This window comes from Epinephelus moara, chromosome 21 (genome assembly GCF_006386435.1).
Source record: "Epinephelus moara isolate mb chromosome 21, YSFRI_EMoa_1.0, whole genome shotgun sequence".
Classification (NCBI taxonomy): Eukaryota; Metazoa; Chordata; class Actinopteri; order Perciformes; family Serranidae; genus Epinephelus; species Epinephelus moara.
The window spans coordinates 2,589,710-2,614,545 of NC_065526.1; the positions used below are offsets into that span (position 1 = coordinate 2,589,710).

At 39.5% G+C, this 24,836-nt stretch overlaps 1 protein-coding gene across 1 annotated transcript in view; it reads left to right on the forward strand.

Annotated features, from left to right (window-relative positions):
• Positions 1–24,836, forward strand: part of pth1r (parathyroid hormone 1 receptor) — a 69,683-nt gene that overhangs the window by 21,825 nt on the left and 23,022 nt on the right. The window contains exons 2-4 of the mRNA XM_050074944.1: positions 7,462–7,564; positions 22,279–22,389; positions 22,619–22,740. Of these exons, the coding sequence (XP_049930901.1) occupies positions 7,462–7,564; positions 22,279–22,389; positions 22,619–22,740 (336 nt within the window). The remainder of the gene's footprint in view (positions 1–7,461; positions 7,565–22,278; positions 22,390–22,618; positions 22,741–24,836) is intronic.

Consider the following 24,836-nt stretch of genomic DNA (forward strand, 5'->3'; position numbering starts at 1 on the left):
AGGGTTATCAGTATCTGTGATTTAATTGAGCTCTGCTTTATTTAATTTATTTTGTTTTTTTTGTTGTTTTTTTTATTATTGTTTTAAATTTTATTTTTTAAATTTTGTATTTATGATTATTGTGTATTTATTTTTATTAATCTGTTTTTATTTAGCTGGCATATTCTTCGACTTTGTTACTTATTTATCTATTATTAACTTATTTATTTTCCTATATATTGAAAGATCTAAAATTTCATTCTGAGTTTTTATCCTGCCTCTGGTGTTTCCTTACTCATGATAGCATTTCCTCAGTTACCGTTCGAGTGCTGTTATAATAGCCTGCTACTGTTTAGTCCTTACCATTACAGTGCTTTGTCAGTGTTTAGTTTTTTAATTCTGTGTCAACTATAATTTTTACAGCAGACGTATAGGTTGTAAATATCGGCTATCGATATCTCTGTTTCATAATCATCGGTATCGGCTCTGAAAAAAACCATATCGGTCGATCCCTAATCTCATTTAAAATTGTGCCATAATTTAATTGTATGCACCAGATTCTTATAAAAAAAGTAAATATCTTTTGCATTTCTTCATGCATGAAAAAGGATTTCATTTTTAATTTTAAACTCTTAACTTTTAAAAACCAAAGGATACGTTTAAAATCTAATTATGTCTGCTGCGCCAAGTCACTAATATAATTTTGGCCAGCTGCTACTGCCACTGTTGTGTAAAGTTTATTTGGAAAAATGGTCATTATGCGCATGTTGCAAATGCTGGCTGTGTGCGAGCTGTGGAAAAATTTTGTTGGTTTTGTGTGGAAGGACGGATGGTTGTCATGCTGCAGTGCACACACAGCTTGTGTGATGATGCCATTTGTGAGCAGGATTTGCGTTTTGCTTATGAAATTAGATGTTTGTGTTGGTAAGAACTTCAACTCCTGTTTGCTCTTTGTGGCTCCATAAAAAACGTTTTTGGAAACATAATAATCAGCTTTTGGGAGGGTAAGACAGAAAATAAAAATAAAAAATAGAAGACACATGATACATAAAGAACAGTCCCTTAAAAGCAGCAATACATCAATAAATGTTGAAATTATATAAAATATTCAAGATCACATTTGCAAGAAAATCTACCATGATCCATTCAGCTACAGTCCTGTATGTGTGGCGTGATCAAACTGTCACTGTGCAAACCTAAGATGTTAGTTAGGGGACAGTCACTGTTGGAGTATCAACATCTGTCTTTGATGAGAGATTAATTAAAGGTCATTTTATCTTAATAACTGTTCAGTGACATTTTTCAGGAGCGTCACACCTCAGAATTTCTGCTGTCGATTCCAAAACTTGTTTTTTTTTTTTTTTCCTTGTTGGAGATGAAGATGGAGAGGCTGTCTAAATCCCAACTGTTGTTTTGGCTCTCAGCCAGTGACTGACGGAGCTGAGCCAGATTTTGGACTTTTAGTGGTCCTCTAGTGCCACCATCAAGCTCGCCTTTCAGTTTTCAGATGAACTTATCTCCTGTTCCCATTTTCCCAACATAAAGAAACCTTTTGAATCTATTTTTTTCTTAAACCTTTCCACACTTAAACCCATCTATCAGCTCGGTTAAGGTTGCTGTCACTTGCTAATTGGTCTAATCTGTCCATGTTTAAGTTGGATTATTTTGCAAAGTGCAACATTGTTAAAATGTCTTTATTTGAGGGACTTAAGGATTAGCCTTTTTGTGCATACTGCCTTGTATAATTCATGCTTCCTTGAGCCTCCAGTAACACTCATAATCATTCAGAAATACTGAAAAAATAATCCACTTATTGCATTGTCCAGTTTTCATATTGTTGTTAATAGTAAAAAGGGAAATGGTCCTTAAAATCTCCAGTCCTGACATTAATTCGTTTATCTTTGTTTGTTCCTTTTTTATCCTTTAAATTGTCCAGCTAATGTACACACAATTGGAAGCAATTTACTGTAACATTTGCATTTTCCGTGTGTGGAAATGTGGACATATGTGATTAGATTAAAGATCGGCACCATCTAGATAACGTCTTAATCTTGATAGAGAAATCTGTTTTTTTTTAAATTGACCTCACAACCATCTCACACAGCTGTGTTTTGCTCAGAAAGTCACGAGTCTCTGCTGCCATGGCTGTTGGAGCATGTGGTTGAATACAAGTGGTGGTCTTTGAACTTGGCGTTTTATTCAGTCGTGTAGTTTTAGTGTGTTTAGACGACTCTTTCATGGGCTGAAATACTACTAATGAGCTCATTGGGCTGTGCTTTGACTCACAATACATTGTTGATGTACTAAAGATAATTACACTGCGTTGAACTCAGTGGTGCTTTTGCGGATCATTTGAACATTTTTGGAAACTCAACTTTTTTTGCTTTGTGCTTTCTAATGAAAGTCTACCTCACAAGCTCCAGCGTTTCACTCTCTTATTCACTGTAGGGCATTTCAGGAAATGACTTTGGTCAACCACAGCTTTCTTGAAAAAAGAGAAAGAAAAAGCGCAAGCTGTCCACAATCAAGACTGTTGGTAATGTACCGGAAACCCAGTGTCTCCACTCAATGTATGCATGGCGTCTGTCCACATGACTCCATTTTTGATGCAAGTATTTTTTCTTTATCCTTCTGCGACAACATATTAAAAAATCAACACATGAACACTGAAGACATCTGTGGTGCCAGACAAGCTAAACTTCTATAACTAAATATAACTGAGCATTAAGTTACTAAAATAATATGGAAACCAAATGCTGGAATCAGAGCTAAAACTGTAAGTGTACCTTCACTCTCATACCGTCAGTATTTAGGCGCAGTGGTTCAACACAGTCTTGACACACCAGCCTAAATACAGTTCTCTCAATATTGGTCTTATATCCTTGCAGAGAGCTGCAGTTGAAGTCATCAAGCCGCAGTTTGTGAAGACAAATAGAAACTTGTGGTTTATTCAAGTGGAGTTTGTATTCTAGCGTCCAGTGATGAAAACACACATATTTATATGGTGTGTATTTTTCTAATTTTCATTTTGGCACACGCGCAAAAAGCATTTGACAAAAAGATTACTGTGTTTTGAATGAAATGCAGTAAATAAGAATGTCCATGTTTCTCCCTGTGAGAGTTGTGTTTACTTTGGAGGTTTGGACTCTGGCCAGTGGAGGAGGAATAGTTTTCAGAAATAATCAGGGGGCACACTTATTACCCAGGATTCTCTTCTTAAAATGGTAAATGATACTCTTCTATGTCCCTGCGAAGCTGGCGTCTGCAGATGAAGGAGGAAATTTCCCTTAGTTTTTGTGAAAGAAAATATACCCTGAGACTCCGGGCCTCGTTTTAGTTTAGTGTTTCACAGGGGCTTAAAGTGAGCTGTAAATGTGAGGATGTGTGTTCTTAATGTGTCGGAATGGCAGCTTCACTTAACCAGATTGGTAAAAAAAGACACACTGAGGTATGAATGCAAATTGTAACTGACATATAGGCCCACTTTGAAGTGTTCGACTGAAGTAAAAATCACCCTGATAGCAAAGAAATGCAGCATATAATATGCAGTAGATGATAATAAGAGCTTGTTAACTTTCATTCAGACTGTGAAAATTGCAATCACAAAACTGCAAAACAAGTGATGATCTACTTTACTAAGCACTGATGATAATGACACTTGCCCTTTCCGAGCAGCAACCGTCCAGACTCACTGTTTCTGGTTTCCTGTTTGCTCAGCGTTCACCCAAAGCAACACCAGCCAGTTATTCAGATGAAAATAGTGTGAACGTCTCAGGAGCGTTCAGTGGAATATTCTATATTGGCATAGTTAGTACAGCAAACAGGTAGTATCTATCCTTGTTCGCCTGCGGTCAAATGTTGTTCCATCTGTGGTTGTTTACTGTGCAAAGCCATAAACGTCTTCATTCTGTAACCTTATTCAGCTCTCAGACTGGACATCCTTATTTCAGGCTGAAAGTAGTGAAAATATTGATGGATTGAGGTATTATGGTTTTGTGTGCAGCAAATCCACGACGGCTCGGTATTTGCAGTTTCATTTTAAGCTCGCAGAATTACGCACTTGCACCAGAGACAATGTATACACGTCTTTGTTCCCAAATTACTCCTTGTCTCGGCGTGCAGATTTAGAAGTTCCTCAGCTGCTTATTTTAGATTATAAACAGGCACCAGAGAGGGCTTAGAGACAGCAAAACTTTGCTTTGCTGCAGTAAATGGTTTTCATGTCATTTGGAGCAGCTAACTGCAGAGCTATGCACTCTGACTGGTGTGCAGTACTACAGTAACTGTATCAGGATGCCAGTGGTGGGAAGTAATTAAGTACATTTACTCAAGCTCTGTGTTGTTTTTCTCTACTTTATACTTGGACTTCTCTGCATTTTAGAAGGAATTATTTTACTTTTTACGTCACTAAATTTACCTCACAGCTTCGCGGCAACCAGCTGTAACACTAAAGTGCTGCACATGCAACAGTAATAATAATCAAATAATGTTATAATATCATTTTCCTAGTCGACCAATTGTCATTTAGGGCCATTAGTCGAGTACTCGCTACGATATTAATGTAATGATGAAATGATATATTTTGGTGGTTTGAGTTGAAGGTGTGAGAAAGAATAGTATCAGTAACATTGTTAACACTGTGCTACATTACAGAGAAATACAAAACCGTACTAATGAACCTTCATTAATATAGGCCTATATTTTATCTACAAGTGCACGTCACACACTGAGCGAGCCGCCTGTTAATGACGCTGTGGGCTAATGGGCATGTAGCTACTTCCATGTTTCAGATGATACGTCATGTTTGTAGTCGACCAATGAAGATGAGTTTACATATCACCTTGGGTTCGTCCTTCACCTTCTCAAAATGATCCCACACTTTGGATTTCCTGCCCGACATGTTATTAACTAGCCTGTGGAATAACCGCAGGTACCAGCCCTGGAAATTAACCTGACTCCTGATGTGGCCACTTCCTGTGTCTGTCCTTTCAAATTAAATTCCAACATGGTCCAGTCCTGTAGGTTTTGGTTTATTTTGACAGTTGGTTTGTTTTTTGGTTTTAAGCGACTAAGCGACCAGTGAAATCTTGACGACTAATACCTTAAGTACGCTTTGTTGATAATATTTTTGTGGTCTAAAGTTAGATTTTCAATGCTGGATTATTTATTGTAAAACAGCATTTTTGCATTGTTGCATGTTTATTTAAGTGATGGGAATGTTAAATTCACAACTGCATTTTTTCATGTTAAGAAACAGAAAGCAACACATACTTAATGTCTGTACTAACAATTATGAACTGTTGGATTTAACAGATTTATCAAAGGTTGTTAAATGCTTAAACACAATCAACCTTTTAATTTTGTTTTAGTTTATTGTCACTCACTCACTATCTCAAATGTCCATATTTAACTAATCACGCTGGACAGATGGCATCAAATTGCCGTCTTTAATGATGACATCCTATGAACATTTTCACACTGCTTTTGCGTCATACATCAAATGGATGTGATACATTTTTTAGAAGTGTAATAATTTGCATCTGTGTCAGCATTTAACCTTCTCACCCTCTCTGTCTCTTCATGTTTCTTTCTTCTCTGCATGCTGGGACTAATTTTCCTTTTGACAAATCATTTTCCCATCACTTGTAAACCTGAGAGCAGAATTTGATTCCTTTACATCCAGACATGTAATTTGTGTCTGAAGCTGACAAATACAACTGCAGCCGGGGAGTCAGCTGCTCTGGGCAAACGTCTGTCTTTAATTTGTACTGTTTGCTCTGCATCACTGAACCAAAAAAATAAGACCGGGAGTTTTTTTAGCCGTACCTCCAGGCACACTCGATGGCATACATGTTAGTTTGTGTTTCATTGTGCAGATACATATTGCATTTTTCGGCAGCGTTGGCTCAACGCACCATGAAAACCCTTATATGACAGCGTAGAAAATCCTAATGATTTGTGCGCTGATCTATGCTTCAGTTTTAGCGCTTGGCTTGGATTTCTCTGTTTTCATTTCCACTTTTCTTGTCACGCTCTGTTAAAAATGAATGTGGTCATTTTCAATACAGTCACATTTGTCATTGCCCAAAAGTGATCTCTGAGCAAACAGCGAGCCAGTCAGTGTGACCTATTAGAATGGAAAATGTTTCCATGACTGGAAAACCACACCTGAGGAGCCACGCCACTCTCAAACACAATGTTCAAAGACTGACAACATATAAGGTGTAAGTTAATGTTGGGAATGAAATGTAGTTTTTGTCCATGTTACAACTTTGTCATGTCCGATTAGTGGCCACACAGTGGATTTAACCACAGGAATACAAGCTGGGACTATAAACAACAAGTGAAACTGATACTGTTTATTCAAGGAAAAACATTCAGTCTTTTACAACTTTTTTTATCCTCATGACAGTTAAGACAGAAATAAACACAGGCTTACCGCTTTCTCATGAACACTTGGAGGGGCGGACTGCTGCGGTCAAAGTACAATCTAATCTGACCTTCCAGATACAGAGGGCGGTCTAACATCCAGGCCACCCTGTTGCTTTCCCTCATATTCTGTTTGAGAGAATGTCAGCAGTCTACATTTTCAGGACCATTTCACAGAAGGAAACCGTATTTAGAAGGTGCTGCCTGCAGCGCTATGACCAGGGATGCAGAAAGCAGTGGTTTGAGGGTTATGAAGCAGCTGTGAAGAGGAAATCATGTCTGGAGATAGCAGAAGTTGTTAATCCAGCACTGAGTTATGGCGAGAGAGTTTGAAAAATCTAATTTAAATCAACATTTCTGAAACAGCCACAGCTGGAATGAAGAGGTAATGCCATTGAATTGGCAATTTGAGGCATGTTTTCAAAACTGAAATACAAACATTTAATCAATATGTCTCTCGTGCCAAGCTTCCCTCCTTGATATTTCAACATAAACAAAGACCAATCAACTGTGTGAGAAACATTTTGAATAAAGCATCTCTTCTCTGCAAAGTATGAGCATGTTTGGTTTTGTGTGACAAAGAAAACAATTACATGGAATAGGGAAAAACATCTAAAAGTTATTTTGGAGGGAGATGGCGGAGGAGACAGTCATGGTTTAGAATCTGACGTTTATTTGACATTAAACATAGCAAGCACTTTCACTTTGGTTTCAGTGTCAGCCATCAATGTGGATTCAATACTGCCTGACATTATTTCACTGTTAATTGCTATCTGGGAGTCAACTGATGCTTTCAGTGCTCATTTTTAGTATGAGAGAAAGGTCAAAACCTTTGCATCAGATCCTGATGGGCCCACAAATCAGTCAACAGAACAACCTTTCTTGTAGAAATAGCCTCTTTGGACTGATCGAACACTGTCAGGTCGCTTAATGATGACTGTTATTGAAGGAGCTTTGCATTTACAACGTAGCCCTACATGTTGCACATAACTGTCATTGATGCTTCAGTATTTCCCTTCATTTAACCTCTACGTTTTTCTGTTTTTTTTGCAGGCTTACGCAGATGATGTGCTTACAAAAGATGAACAGATAGGCCTGTTGTTCAGAGCAAAACGGAAGTGTGAGGGGAACATCAAGTCGAAGCACAAGGTTCCTGGTGAGTAGAGAGACAAGATGCTAATGCTAATGCTAGTTGAAAGGGTACTTTGCTGATTTTCAACCAGCTTTGTGTCAGAACACTGTGGGTAGTATGTGTCAGTGAACTGAGGTAAACTTCCCTCCATCTATCCAGTGCCTAGATATCCCTCCTGGCCCCCGGCAAAACTCTGCCAGGTGACGCAATTTACTTCATCTAGCAGAGTTTTGGTTGCTCTCGGGCTGTTGCTTGAACTACAAGGTGTACTTCTGCATTTTCATGTTGCCCGCCACCCATGCTGCCAACGTGGACACAAAGAGTAAAGTAAAAAGAGTAAAATCCGATCAAATTGTAAAAATCGGCAGTGTTGATCGAACATATATCAAGGTTATGTTACTGCACTGCCTATTTCTCACCTTCAATGTTCTTTAGAAACATAATTTGGTGCCTTCTTTATGTGTAATAGTGAGGGTTTGTGAACAGGAAGTGTGCACCATACTGTTTCCTGTATTGTGAAAACAGAGACTTAAAATACTGAGATCAAACTATAAAACTAAGCAGTGTTGATGAAATAAAAAACAAGGTTCTGTTACTGTATTGATTATTTCTCAGCTAAAATGTCTTCAGAAACATATTTTAGTGCACTGTTTGGCTGTAATATGAGAGTTTGTGAACAGGAAGTGGGTGCCATGCTGTTTCCTGCACAGTGAAAATACAGACAAAAAAAAAACAAAAAACCTGAGATCAAACAGTAAAAGTAGGCAGCACTGATCAAATATAAACCAGGATTCTGTTACTGAGTTGCCTTTTTCTCACCTCACATGTTTCAGAAACATGTTTTAGCGGACTGTTTAACTGTAAAAGATCAATATGGTTTCTTGCCAGCCGTCCGCCATGTTTGAAACAGACGTGTTCACATTATGTCACCTGCCAGCAAAGTGTTCATTCGTCTGGTGCGACACAGTGCTTCCTCGTAGTTGGAGGTTTTCTCCCTCTGTAGCACCAGTTTCAAAAGAATTTGCATCTTTCTACTGCATAGACGTCCTAGTTTAATTAAAAGGCAATCTTTCCAAGCGTGCTAGTATTCCTTGCTAATCAGCACTGAATACAAAGTACATATGAATATCTTTGTTTTGCAGTTATTTGATCATTAACTTAAGTATTTGACAAATGAAAAATGTGACCTGATGATGGCGCAACGGGATGATCAAAGTTATTACAATTAATCTTGAGGGGGATTTGAATGTCTGTACCAAATTTCACAACAATCCAGTCAATAAATCACAAATGTCAACTGCGCTAGAGGAAAAATCACCAATGTCAGGAAGATTCATCCTCAAGGGGTGATGGATGTTTTTGCATTAAATGTCATGGCAAACTATGCAATAACTGAGAAGATTTTTCAGTCTGGACCACAGTAGCTGGTATGTTTAAATATTAGAAAAAAAGTGAGAAAGTATCAAAGAGCGTTAATCCTAATGTCAGTGATGCCCCCAGAAATATTTCACAGGGGTAGATGGGCCAGCCGTGGGGTGGTGCACCAAAAGTGGAAAGTGAGTCACTTGGAGTTCTACAGACTGTTTCGTTTTAGTTTCAGTTTTAGTCACACTTTAGATGGAATTCTTTTTAAACAGCCTACAGGGGCGCATCACTCCGTGTCTCTCCCTTCATCCTGTGCAGTGCTTTCATTATTAGCAGGGGCGGATTCAGTGATTTGGGGGCCTGGGGGCCCCGGGCAAAATTTGTCTTGCTTTATTTTCACCCTTCAGTGGGAACGTTGGTAGGCTATTGGCAGCGGTAGAGGAAGTACTCAAAACTATTTTCTTCAGGAAAAATATTATTAGCACTCAGTAATTGTTAAAGTGGAAGTCCTGCAGTCGGGAGACAGATCATCAGCACAGTGTATTTAAATGTACTTAAACTCAGTTTAAGGTGGAGCTTTTAATTTTTAGTTTGATTAATTATGATCCATTATATTTTAATTGTTACATGTTGTGACTAAAAATCTAAAACGGCAACATAACCAGTGACATTTATCATTAATATAATGGTACAATTGTTATTTTCAGGTGAGTTAGAATAGTACCATCAATAAGTTTTTTTCATATCTGAACATCATAATAGATCTCTAACTGTTGGGAGTCTAACGGTAAAGTCACATTTTCTTTTACAGTGTAAATGAGAGGTGCGTGTGTCACAGTTAGGTCTAGTTCTCGACTAAAATGGCCCTTTTGAGTCTTGATTTGAATGTAGGTCAAAAATTTCTAATGTAGAAGTTCTGATTATTTATTCTTGTATGTTATTACAGCTACACCAGCCAAAATGATGTCATCTAATGTCTTGTTTCGTACTCACGCCAAAGGGTTTTAGTTCACCGTGATGGGAGAGTGTGTCGAGCTGCCAATATTTGAACGTAAGAAGCTGCAATAAGAGTATTTTGGGGTACTTTTATAGTACTTTTCTATGAAAAATGGCTCAAACCGATTAGTCGACTACTAAAATAGTCACTGATTATTTTAATTGTCGACTAATCTTTGCAGCCCTAATTGAGAATAGCTACCACTAAAACCTGTGTGTAAAATAAACAGGCGGGAGAGGAATAGCTGTTGTGAGGCCATTTCATTTATCCAGACTGCTTCTACTTTGTCGCAGTTGTTAGACTTTTAAGATCACCCTGTGAGTATTGAGAATAGCAGTAATAATGTAATAATAACTCTCTGTCCTGATCCAGCCAGTTGTACTGTTGTTGATGCATTCCTGGTCCTTAAATCACCCTCAATCTAACTAATCTAGACTAACACAGGTGGTGTAGACATGCAGGAAATGTATCTTAAATATAAAAACAAAATGCATGGGAGAACCCTCAGATCGCCTGCAACTAATGAATCTTTCCAAGTTTGCTCCCCCATTTTAAAACAGAATCAGGCATCTGTGAATATGAGAGGTAAAAGCATACTTTGCAGGATTTTCCTAAAGAAACACATAGACCCACAGAAAAGTAATGCATCTTAATCATCACTTAAGACCCACAAGCACCGGTGGATGACGTTCCTGAAAGTCACACTTGAGTACAAATACAGATATCTTACCTGAAATGACTAAGTAAGTAATTTTAAATCATTAAATATTCTTGAGCACTGAAAGTAAAATTAAATGCTGGTAATGGAAAGGTTTATTTTTTCTCAACATGTACACCACCTTTAAAATGGAGCGTGTACATTACACTTGAAGTAAAGCAGAAATCATTTGGCCGCCCAGGGCTGACACGCTGCAGTAGAGCAGTCGCAGCAGTGTGACCTGTCACAAATCTTTCTCTCCTTGCATCATGACTCACCCTCTCTGCTGTGGGACACCATTTTCTGCTTCCATCATGAAGTCGGTCTCATTGTCATGCTGAATGTGGTCACTAGCATGTAGCATCTAATCTGACATGCAGCGTGGGCTTGACTGGAAATCGAAACTTAACTGCGGCTTTGAGAGCAGTTGTTTGCACCTGCCCTCATGTGACCTATTATCTAACTTAAAAAACTAGGACCAATGATTTGATAAAACTTCCAATTTTATTTTGTTGTATTAAAGAAATGAAATACATAAATAGCCTACTGGAGTAAAGCTGGATCATTTTATTCTGGAAATGTAGTAGAGTAAAAGTGTGTGGTGATGTCTGTCCTCTGGTTGTATTTTCAAATTTTCCTCTTATTTTACTTTGTTGGGGACGACTCTGGGTGTCAACCTTTGGGCAGTAGTGTATAGCCCCAGGCCACTATGTCTCATTACTTTGCCCTGTGGACGTGAGCTGCAGGTCTGGGTGTCTGTTTGAACAAGGGGGCGAGGTTGAGCCACACACAGCAGAGAAGCCAAGCGGACAGGATGAAGCATGTGTCTCAGCTGAATTCATTCAAAATCCAGCAATGCAGCACCTTCCTGCAGGCTTGTGTGTAGGTGTGGCTCGGCTAATTTGTGCTTTAGAACATAATCGCCATGAAACAACCAGAAAATAACATTTTTCTCTCTGAGTCACTGCTTTGTTCTCGTTAACACCGCCGTCTCTCTTCATTTACTCTCCAGCTAGCTTGACCACCACGGCTCTCTAAGTCTCGTAAGTTGCACAGTGAGCAACAAATCCTGCATACTGTACACTGATATACTTTGATTTCTCAGTTTACAGTTAATATTGATATTTATCTCATGTGCACAGACTAAAGACCTTTGCACACATTTAATCTGTCACCCAAAAAAAATCGTTACACACAGAAACTTTGCACGTGGATTCTGATGCGGTTTATTGTTCTATTCATTGTGAGAATTTGCAGTATGTGACAAAATTAAAAGACACATTTCCTTCTTTGCCTCTCTCCACTGGAGTTACCTATCAGGCTGTCACCACTCCCTCCCTGTCTTTCATTTGAGGAGCTGTCCTCCCTGTCTGTCCTCCACATCCTGTGTGTGGTCCACATCCTCCTCCTCTTCATCATCATCCACCTGAATATTACTATTTGACTCACTGAAAGTGAGCTGTCTGAGTCATGAATTGATTCTGTGCACCATGTTCCGTTGTTTTGAGTCCCGCCGCCACTTTTTCTTCACTGATTCATGGTCAAACAGCTCTCTGACGTTTCAGACTCAGTGTGCAAATGTGATTAACATAACATGAAGTCATATTTAGTGTTAGACGTGCGATTTCAAACTAAAAAAGCTGGCTCAGTTTGCAAAGGCCTTAATACTGGTAGAGTTAACCTTTTTAGTTCCACAACAATCCTGTTTTAATTTGTCATGTATACATACATGTTAAGCAATTCATTGTTCTTCAGATAGGCTAGTTGTCCTTTTCCCTAAAAAGACAAATATACAGCTTTAGTCTGACACTGATTTTAAGGGCACTATGTGTAACAATTTCAGTTGTTCTTTGAGACAAACAAATTTTGCAGTCAAAAGTGTGTCCTAGCACATGTGTATTAACCTGCATCAGCGTATCTAAGTACGTCCGTAAGCTCTGAAATTCTCATTTACATATACATTGCGACCGGTGTCTCGTCATGTACGTGCGCCATCTTGAAAATACAGGTACGTACAGGGACATACTTGAGAAATACGGAATCGCCTTTCGCATTTTCACTTGTCGGTTTCCGGTTTCTGCCTGCAGGTAGAGTGACGAAAAGCTGCAGCAAGCAGGCTAGTCACAAGTGCCGGTGCATTTGAAAAAAGGCAAAAAGGCAACATGACCGGCGATTACAAAAAACGAGGGTCAACATTGGGGTAGCCTTTCCCAGGTGGAGAGAGCTGCTGAAGGAGAATCACAGCGCTGTTAGTGCTGTTAGCGGCGCTAGTTGCTAACAGCTGTTAGCGACACAGTGTTGCGAGGAGAGTGATGAGGTGTGTGAGGTTGAGCCACTTGTCAGTTGTCAAAAGATAAGACGTGATTGTATGTGTAGGAGCCTGAATGACTGCTCCATGAAGTATCGGATGACATGGTTTCATCAATGTTATCATAGCTTTTTGGTACACAGCAGCTACCGTTGTTGCAATACTCATTTGAAACAGTGAGGCGCTAGAGTGCGCTATCCGTTTGAATGCAATATACAATCTCAACACTAGATGGGAGAAATTCCTACACAGTGCCTGTTTAAGGAACAAAACATTAACTTAAGTTTAAAAACATCATATATCAGGGTGGCCGTGGCCTCCCCTGGCCCCCCACATGGGTGCCACCTCTGCCTGATGCAGGTCGTCTTTTGCGAGAACATCTGTAATCACTCTGGCTGGTTGCTCCTTTAACCAGTTTGCGATTCTTCTCATGCCATTGTAGGATGACACAGGGACTACAGTGTGTTGATTTTTTTGGATAGGCAACAGATAATATCAATAAGCCTGTCCATCATGGTTTGCATCTATCGACCAAAATGCATTGCTTAGCAACAGTGAAGGAAACTAACTAGGCTGTGTGGGATGTGAGAGGGACGCACGTCATTAGCCCTGATTAGGTCTCGAATAGTTTGATCTGCCTCTACTTGCAACAGGTTTCTCAGAGTCAGAGAAAACTAAAGGAAACCGAACCATTTAATCGCAGCAAAGTGGTTTCATTTGTCCGAATGGGCTTAGCTACTGAGGGCGCTCCCCATTGAATTCCAGCTGCAGCAAGAGGTTTGATGGGGAGTGCAATAAATCCCACAGGGGCTAAACAGAGCAGGAGCACAAAGACACAGATCTGAAATGATGCAGGGCAGGGACTACCAATAAGACATAAGAGGAGTACCAACCAGGAAAAGGCTGGAGTGATGGAGGAAGGAATTAATCAACACAAAAGGTAAAGTTTGCCAGAAACTGTGGGAGTGGGCAGCGTAACCATGATGATCACAATAGTGACAGTAAACAAGACTGCAAAGACCACCTTGTTGTCTTGATTGAACGTGATTGGTGATTTCTTTCAATGCGATTCCTGATGATAGAGTGTATACTAATCAGCTGATGATGTGCACACTTCAGTGCTCTATAGAACCACCCTGATACTTCGTTGAGAAGTTCCAGATAGACTTTTTTAGAGACTGTTTTTGCCTTCTTTTTGCTGATTTGTTAGAATCAAACAGCTGCCAGGCATTTGAATGTGTACTTTAAGTTGATGGTTACATTTTAAAATGCTGTTCTATTTCCTTTGTCCTCCCCGGGGCTTTCCAGAGGCTGGGATTGAGGGCGAAGTTGATCCTGGGGTGTATTTGTGTATTTATGGGCAGTATTTTCCAGCAGACCCCAGCATCTACTGTATCTCATTGTGGTTACTGTCATTTTCCCAGTTGATTGTTCGGAGGAGGATTTTGGATTCCACAGCCAAACCAATCATATTATTTTCTCTTTAACCCCAGTGCAGTGTGGTCGCATCGAATTCTTCGACCCTCGAAACGGTACCCCTTTGTAAATGAAACACATAATTAAAAATGTTTTCCTCCAGGCTGAGAACACAAAAGCTTTTGTTGACCGTTCCCACTAGTTACAGTACATTGCCTCGCGTGGTATTTCCCAACTTTTCATGGTTTTGATAAATGTCCACAAATCCCAAATTGGATTTTAAAAAATATGAAAGAATTGCTACTACTGAGAACTGCAGGCGCCGAACAGCAGCTTGTGTAAGATGTTAAAGGCTTATATAACAACAACGCTGTGCTTTTTCTCAAAGCGTGCGTAACAGGATGACCAATGATGTTAATGCAGAGCAGAGCAGTCAGTCAAACATTAGGCCTCTCTTGGATGAGAGTCTGCGCTGCTCCTCTGACCACCATCATGCTTAATCCATCCTGACATGGAGAAATGACTGGCAAGCCTGGTGTCACACTTCACCAGAAACCTCCAAGCACCATTTGCAGCTGTCTCTTCATTTACATAATGATTGTAGATTGAGTTTGATTGAGTTTCATAGAATTCTCAACTAGACTTCGATATGAGGAGCACATGGGTCAAATGTCTCAGTTACATAAAGACTCAGTGAAAAGGAAAACACAATTCCTTAGGTTTGATTCTGTGTCACTTTAAAAATGTTTCGTTAATTTAATTTTAGATGACATGTTTTTAGTCAAATGTTTCCCTTTCTATTTAAATTCTAAAAATAAAATAAAAATTATTTTATTCTTTTATCAGGGAAAGATGCCAAATATTCCATTTCCATTTTACATGATTAAAAAATTTAATTACATTGACTTAATCAGGATTTTTCAACTGTTGGTCAAAAACCCCCCAAAAAAACACGTAAATTAAAGTAATTAAAGACATCGCCTCAAACTTGAGATGGCCATTTTTCACAATTTTCTTTTAATTCTTATATGTTAAATAATTAATCGATTAATAAAGAAAAGTCAGTCATCCAAAGAAAATATTGGCATTGTACGTTTCTGCAAACAATGGATAGGTTACATTTGTTCGTTTCATACAAATCATATCAACGTTTCTAAAATTAACGTAGTATATGAGCTGACTTTGTCTTCAGGGGCTTGCGGAAATGTTAGATGTCGTGTCACCAAGACTAGACGCCTGCCAAGTTGCAGACCACTGTTTAAGACCAACGAACAACACAACTAGTTGTAAATTAGTGAGTGATTGCTGCATTTCCAGCAGCTTTTTAGTCACCAAACATGGGTGTTTTTAGCGACTGATCACTGTGTTTCCACTGAACAGCGGCTGTTTTTTTTTACCAAGCAAGCCCTCGCTCTGTTTTTTTCCAGGATAGTGCTACAAAAAGTTGTTGTTTTTACCGAGTCATTGCTGCATTTCCACCGAGGACAGTGCAACAAAAAGCAGTGGTTTTATTCTTAGATAACCCTGTGTGTCTAGTCAGGATAACTCCATGAAAAACAGTTGTTTTTTACCGAGTCATTGCTGCATTTCCACCGGGGATAGTGCCATAAACAGCGGCTGTTTTTTACCAAGCCAATGCTGTGTTTCTAGCTGCAATAACGCCATGAAAAAAAAGCTGTTTTTTTACTGAGTCATTGCTGCATTTCCACAGGGGGTAGTGCCATAAAAAGCGGTTGTTTTTTATCAAGCCAACGCTGTGTTTCTAGCCACAATAACCCCATGAAAAATAAAGTTGGTTTTTACTGAGTCATTGCTGCATTTTGACCGGGGGTAGTGCCATAAAAAGCAGTTGTGTTTTACCGAGCCAACACTGTGTTTCTAGCTGTGATAACTCCATGAAAAAAAGTTGTTTTTTACTAAGTCATTGCTGCATTTCCTCCGGGGGTAGTGCCATAAAAAGCGGTTGTTTTATGCCGAAACAACGCTGTGTTTCTAGCCAGGATAACTCCATCAAAAACAGTTGTTTTTTTACTGAGACATTGCTGTGTTTCCACCGGGGATAGTGCCATGAGAAATCTAGGTTGTTGTTTTTTTTTACAGAGACACAAGTGCCACAACAAGCAGGTGTTTTTTTACCAAGACATCGTTTGCAGTAGCTCTTTAGCCACCACAAACTAGGTATTTTAAGCCAAAACATGATCTTTTCCTAACTATAACCAAGTGGTTTTGTGCCTAAACCTCAACATATCTGCTACATAATAACATATAAATGTAACTTATCCATAGTGTGCAGAAATATACATTTATTCTGGCAACTGGGTGAAAAAAATTGACAGATTAAATAATAGTTGATTGCAGCCAATGCACTTGATTCTCTTTAATAGGCATGTTTCTTTGCGCATCAGGGAGGATGTTTACACTGATTCTAGACTCTAACAAGTCCATCAGTCTTACTAGGTCTCTGTTAAATGCTGGAGGTGTTGTTTCGGAGGCACATGAACACATCAGAGCTGACCTGCATACCTGATGCTGCTGGCACAAAGCAGATGTGACTCATACTGTATGTGGTGGCTGTTTTCTGACCTCTTTTGGAAGGTTACACATGTGTGTTCAATCACAGTTGAAGGAATTAAGATGAACATATTACCTTAATAAGGAAAAAAAAGAGTCCCCGATGTGGTCGTTGAATGCCTGGATAGGCACATATGTGCTCATTAAACATGCTTGATTTGAGCTTTTTTTTTAACCTAATAGCACATGAATTGCTTTGACTTCACTTCATTTGACCCTGATTTGAACTTCAGTGTCTCATCTGGTTGTTTGTAATTATGTAATGTGGAAATCATTTAAAATCTGGGCAGTGGTTTGTCTATGATGCTGAGTAAAATTTAGGAGGCTGTCAAGATTTGAGATAAAGTTCAAGGAAAGCATTACTTGTGTTTTCTGGTGACCCATGTAAGCGTTTTCCTTGAAGTGGTCATTACGACTTGGACAGAATTCCCTCTTGTAGTTTTTTAAAACATTCCTTTTTTTTTTTTTTTTTTTTTTTTTTTTTTCTTGTATTGTGGCGTGACCTTGAATCCGTGGGTTGAGGTAAACTCAGAGAATAGCAGCTAGCGTGCATTTTTTAGGACTCTTTGGCTTTATGTCTGTGTTTGTCTTGCCTGTGTCCTGCCTGACCACCCCCAGAGTTTTTCTTTTTTTTATCTGGCACTGTAAACTCGTGGTTTTCTGAACTATTATAGGAGATGTGGAGTGATGACTATTTTAAAACCCTAGTGTGAAATGTAGGATTTTCTGTGAGTAATGAATTGATTGTGCAATTCCAGCTTCATAGAGAGCGTATTAGATCCCATGTGAGACAAAAACCTCAGCTTTGGTTGCATTTCAACATTTTATCTATTTGTTTTTATTTCTCATTTGTGCTTTAAATACACAAAAGTCTCCATTACGTGGCTGAGACAAGGTTTTCATTGAGGGAAACACTGAGGTTTGCCTGGAGAGGACAGTGGAGGGATGTGGGTTCAATGCCCCAGACCTTGCAGTGTGAAAATAGCTCAGCCTTCAAGCTTGTGGTCTGAGTGTAGAATAACATCAGCAATCATTATAAAAGGTTGCATGTATCAGGAGAAAATGCAATATGTGTTTTGACATCTGCAGGTCAGAGTCAAATGAGTTGGGGGGGAAAGAAAACCGAATTAAAAACCCAAGTGACATCACTAATACCAAAGTCCCCCTGTAGTCACGTTTATATTTAAATCGCGGTCGAGAAATTTACGGGAAATTATATATGTGTGTGTGTTCTGTGTTTAATTTAAGCCTGTTAGTAGGTGGTCCTATGGTAATAAAAACCTATGGCAAAAGTGAACAGCAATTCTACTTTTACTCCCAGGATGTGTGGTCAGCGTGATTTTCAAAACTAAATGCTGTTTTTCTCCCACCAGAGATCTGTAGGAATCAGTCAGCTCCACTCAGTCTGCTCTTTAATTTTGCGCTCCAAGTGACAGGCAAATAAAAAGCATGTCGTCATTGCTTCAGATGTTTCTTTGCAAGTTTGATTACAGGAATGAGAAAATAATGGATCTACTGCAAAGAGAGGATAGTTTTAGTTTTATCCTTAGCTACTTATTAGTGGTCAAAGTGGGGCAGATGTTTTCAATAATACAACATAAATGCCAAGCCATGAGGGAGGCTGCTGCCAGGAATCTGTGGGGAAAGGGACTAGTTTGCTCCCACTATCGGAGGACTGAGGTCCATGATTTAGCTGACAATTAAGGCGCTCTGTGCTTGGAAATGGCATTTTGTTCCCCCTTTGAACCTGCAGCCCTTTGTCTGAAGTTAAGACGTGTTACTATGCGTTCTTCATGAAAGTAGATCATTGAGTTTTGTGTTCATCAGGAGCATCACACAGTCTTGTAGGAAAGTCCATGTTATACTGATTCATGGACCACTTTTTATACGTGTTCGTCGCCACGATCTCAAAAATATTAAACATTATTTGAAAAAGTTTCTTTTGATCAGCCAATCCTGTAACTAAAAAAGTAGGAAGTGTAATTACAGGATGTTGTAATATTTTCTTTAATTGCTTTGCCTAGAAATTAAAGCTGCAATGATTAATCAATTAGTTGTTGAATATTAATAAGCAATTAATCAGTTTAGGTAATTTTTTAAGAAACAAAAGGCAAAATTATTTAAATCCAGCTTCTTAAATGTGAATATTTTCATGTTTCTTTCCTCCTCTATGACAGTAAACTGAATATCTTTGGGTTGTGGAAAACAAGACATTTGAGGACGTCATCTTGGGCTTTGGGAAACACTTATGGACAATTAGCACCATTTTCAAAACAAAAACAACTAATAAATAATTCAAGAAAATAATGGACAGATTAATTGACATTGAAAATAATTGTGAGTTGCAGCCCTACTCTTACAGCTTTTCATCAAGAAATGCAAAAATGAAGAGCGATAACATATTCTGCAAGATATGATATTCATTCTTTATTATTGATATGATTATAATTACTTTTATTATGGGTATTTGTTAGGGACCAAACAGTGAGGTTACAAGGACACAAGAGTTGTTGACAAAATTGTGGGGTTTTATTTACCCATAAAATGCATGAAAAATTACAAACCAAGAAATGAACAACTAGGCCTATAAAAAAGGTCAACATCACATAAGTATAATCAGTATGATAACCAAATAAGGTGTTAATTGAACAAAATGACCTGTCAAAATGACACACGAGGCAGCATATATAGTGGCTTAGCCAAACCAAATAATACACAAGGGGTAACCAAAATGGACGGCAAAACTAATTAAACCCAAATCCCCCCATGACATGGCAGCACATGGTTTGGTCCAATGAGTTAGCACCAGGATTTATGGTGCGTTCGTTTTGTATTTGGAGGTCGGAAATTCCCACTTCCCGGTCAGAAGTTTAAACTCGAACACAACCTGAGATCGGATTTCCAACTCGGAAACTCTGCATCAACCCCGACTTACGAATTCAAGATGGCTGCCGGTCACATACATAGTGAGTAAACACAATTTTATCTTATTTGTTTTACCTTAGGTCAGCCTCATCTGCGGCGTTCATCAGTTGGAGTGCATGATGGTTTTGAAGCTGTCTATACTCCGAAAGTGCAAGGGCAACAAAGGCTTTCTTGCGGGCATCCATGTTTTTTTTGTCCACCGTTGTCAACTAGAATGCAAAAACTGTTGCCAACTCGGAGGTGACGTCATTCCCACTTCCGACTTCCGACCTCCGAGTACAAAACGAACGCACCATTAGGAGTCCTCAGACCTCAGCCATGCCTTTTCTCCACCAGGAAGGGACCTCCCCAAACAACCATGGTGGCTCAAAGACAAAGAAACAAAAGATTAAATAACCCTACAATGCTTGAATGCTTGGATGTGCACACTTAAACTAAACAATGTAAGATTAAAAAGCAAATAAACAGATTCTAAATCACACCAACTGTGTGATGCGAATTGTTCAGGTATGGTTGACCATAAATGAAAGTAACCTGTGTAGATAACAAACTAATGAGTTTAAAGAGTGTTGATTGGGAAAACATTACCATGTGTGGCTGTGACCATCACAGTATTTCATGTCGTTATTAGATAGTGGCGGTAAAAAGAAAGAAAATTACCCGTAACCAGGGCTACGTGTGGCAAATATGGTTTTCGGAATGTGGCAAATGTATTGTTTCCAGCTTCTCAAATATAAGATTTGCTTTCTGTTTTATCCTATGTGACCAGTGGTGTAGTGGAAGGTGTACACATTATACGAGGTATAACCACCTACACCTTTTTCTGACTGTTCACAGCAGTGGTTCCCAACTGGTCTGGCAACGGGGTCCAGATTTCTGCTTAGTCATTAGTTCAAGGTCCACACAGTTTAAAGGGAAATTTCAGTTTATTTCAACCTGTCTCCTATCGTGCTAAATTTGTTTCAAGTGACTAGTGACATAAAAATAATAGCTAGCATGTTAGCCGTTAGCCTAGATACAGCCGGGGCGCATAGTAGCGTCAGACCTGTTAAAACGTAAGTGAACGGGTAACCTTCAAGTGCAAAGTTAGTCCACTAAACAAGCTTTTTTTCCACAAAGACTGCCTCGTCTGAAATATGGCGAGCTCTAGATAAAGCCCAGCTGGATACTACTCCAGGTGGAGGTGTCTCGTCCTCGGTCACATCCAGACCTTGAAAATAAGGCTGCAACCGGTCCCATTCCTTGCAACAGAGGCATTCCTCTTCTGTGGGCACTGGGGCACAGCATTCACAGGTACACCACCAATCTCCAGAGCTACGCAGCCTTGCAGCAGCCATTCCTCCTCTCTCGTCCTCTACCTGTTGCGCCTCTCTCTCTCTCTTCCTCCATTCTTCAATTTCACAAAGCTCTTCGTCAGTGTATTCTGGTTAACATGCTAACTGTTATTTTTATGTCACTAGTCACTTGAAACAAATTTAGGACAATAGGAGACAGGTTGAAATAAACCGAAATTTCCCTTTAATACATCCAGCTGCACTTTAAAATAAAATGTGTGTTTTCAAACTTGACACATTTGTGAGTCACTTGTGGTCCATTCACAGTGGACCTGCGACCCACCAGTTGGGAACCACTAGAGTACAATATACCCACCTATCAGCCAAAAAGCCATTGGAACATATAGGAGAAAACACCCACTATCTCCTTGGTGACCTATCTGTCTACCCAGTAGTACACCCATCTCATCAACTACCACTACACCAGTGTATATGAGTCTTGTTCAGACAAAACAGGACATTTGAAGAGCGTGAGATGGGCATATTTCGACACTTGATACACAAAACATGTAACCCATCGGGGGGGCATACGATGTATCAATAATAAATGCAGTTCAAGCACAAACTATTGATACAGAGATGAAAATAATAGCACTTTTGTTTTGCCATAATAGCACTAAGGATACTACAATGAAGCCAGTGTTGCAGGGAATCTTCTTAATGAGATCCATACTGAAACCAATTCCATACAACATGAAAACAATATGACCCTGTGTAGCAGTTATTGAAATCTGCTGCTGCTAACACGCCAGCCTTAATGAACACTGTAGACTGCATGGACAACTTGTTATCAGCACATGGGGAATTCCATGATTGCAAGTCTTCATTATGTGACAGTACATGGGGCGTTTTCTCTGCGGGTCGCCCATGTTTTCCTTGAACACAAAAAAAAAAAAAAAAGATCTCATTTACAATCAGACAACAAATAACAAGGATACACTACTGTGCTGATTAACATACTGCGTAAAGTTCATGCACTTGGCCTACTTTCTAAAGGACAGCAGAATCCTTGAAAGCATACAGGACTACTGGTGTTGGAAATGCCTATAGCCATGTAATGCTGGAGCTGAAGGAGAACGGCACTCTGTGGTTCTATAAAAGTCAACGCTGCTTTTGTCTCTGCAGATGGTTTCTGCTCACCAGAATGGGACGGCATTGTTTGTTGGCCTGAAGGACCCCCAGGAAAGCTTGTATCCACCTCCTGTCCAGAGTATATCCATGACTTCAACCATAAAGGTGAGTCTGTCTCTGGATGCAGTCGGCAGCAGAAACCCTGGAGCTCATTTTCAGCTGGTGAAAGAGCACCAGGCCTCCAGTGCTACACATATTCCTTTTGAAACCTCGTGCAATTTCTACAATTATGCAGATCTAATTAAGGAGCAAGCTGAGGATGAGTAATTGACTTGGTTGGAAAACAACTGGCAAATTATGTAATTAAATGTAGGCTTTTCTGTTTGATGTCCAGGACTAGCATACCGCCGGTGTGACAACAACGGAACGTGGGAGCTGGCCACAGCCAACAAGACATGGGCCAATTATAACGAATGTGCAAAATTCCTCTACCATTACAACCATAGCCATGAAAAGGTGAGATCTGTCTCATTGCCATTTATATGCTCAGTGTCTCAGTTACAGTGTCTTCCTCCACAGTAGCCCCATGGATGCACTGAGTAAATTGTCACACTATAGATCGATATTGCGGCCTTTTAACAGCTGTTACACCACTTCACCCTGCAATTACAGTGCCTTTGAAAAGTGTAACTCACTGTCGACATGCCTTCTCAATGATGTACAGTGCAAATTAAATGTAATCATATTTAATGAAATGTCGAGATGATGACGGACAGATAATGACAGGATGGTAATGTGGTTGCTTTGTGATAATACGAGGCTGCAATTAGCTAAATGTCTAAATGTATTGACTGAAAGCAGTGTCACATTGTCCCATTAGTCTTAATTGCAAAACTTCCCAGAAAGCATCCAGTTCAGAGAAACGAAAGAGCTCACCAGTCATGACTAAACCTCGTAGGCGCCTTCACAGCAACTACACAGTGATAAAAAGAAATTTAGGCACACGGACTCCATGTACTGGTGTCACGTTGCTTTCCTGGTAACGCTTTGAACGAATACTTCACCCCAAAATGACCACAGTGAGTGAAGAATCCAAAAACCGAAAATTCTTGATGAATTTAGTAAAAGAGGGGTCCAAGTTTAACACCAGCAAAACTATATCAAAACACCTGTCCTATAAACTCTCACACAACTCAAGCAGTATAATCCGTCTCATTTATGCAGTCGTATGCTCAGTACTTCCCACACATTTTGCTAAAATCTTACTATTTTAAAAACGTAAGCACAAACATTCTCACTCAGGGATCAGTGGAAGGTCTGGGCAAGCATATGCGTATGAACACGGCTCGTGCACTCCATTTAAATCCCAACTCCCAAATCATTTACTGGCCGGGAAGTGACATGCATGGCTGAGTGACAGCAGTGCTAGCGGCCAATGAAAGAGCTCGGAGGAGGGGTTTTAAAGTTCAGACTCTTGTCTGTGCATGAGACTTTTTTGTGTTTTACTTCAGGAATTTTCTCTGTTTTTGGATTCTTTTGTCATTGTGGAGGCATGCACAAAAAAAGTTTCTTCACAAATTTAAGGTGACACAGTCAGTATTTATAGGGGTGAAATATTCCTTTAAACAACAAGAAGTAGTGTCTCAGTAGCCATGTGAGGCTACCAATATGTTCAGTTGAGCAGTGCACTTTTAAATATACACATTTTTACAGATTTCTGTTTTATTTTTTTCTTAAATGGATTCAAATTTTGTAAAAGTATTACATTTCCATACACTACATTGCCAAAAGTACACTGGCACCTGGTTATTACACCCGTATGTGACTGATTCTGAAACCTGGCTGAATGGGAGCAAATCCCTGCTGCCAGTGTTCAAAAAAATGAGCATTACCGTGGTCAGGCACAGATGATTAGCGATGAAACCTGGCTCACAGCTGGCAGTCCAACACATCCCAGGTGTCCTCGAGGTGTTTGATAGGGTTGAGGTCAGTGGTCTGTGCAGGCCAATTTAGATCTTTTACACCAAACTCAGACAGCTTTTCTTTTGGACATTGCTTTGACCACATTGTCATACTGAAACAGAATGTGGACACAAACATGGAAGTGCCCTTTGTTTAATTGTTTCATCACTAGGGCTGTCAAGCGATTAAAAAGATTAATGTAATTGATTACATACTCTGTGATTAAATAATCTAAATAAATGGCTTATATCAGTTTTTGCTGTGAAAGTATTAAAAGAATTTCAAATGAATTTTTTGCAGATGTGTCGTAGCAAAGCTGCTGGATTCTGGACACAATTGTCCCCCTGTCCTCTAACATTGAAACTGGTCTGCAGTCCATTGCAATCCATTTTGCAAGGGAGTTAGTGAGTCAGTCACATGTAGACTTGCTCAGTTTGAACGCCTGGTCAAGTATGACTTGAAGAGGCTGGCTGCTAGCGCTAGCATCAGAGGCTGTGCTAGATCGGACTTAAAGGGAAATTTTGGTTTATTTCAACCTGTTTCCTATCGTCCTAAATTTGTTTCAAGTGACTAGTGACATAAAAATAATAGTTAGCATGTTAGCCATTAGCCTAGATACAGCCGGGGCGCATAGTAGCGTCAGGCCTGTT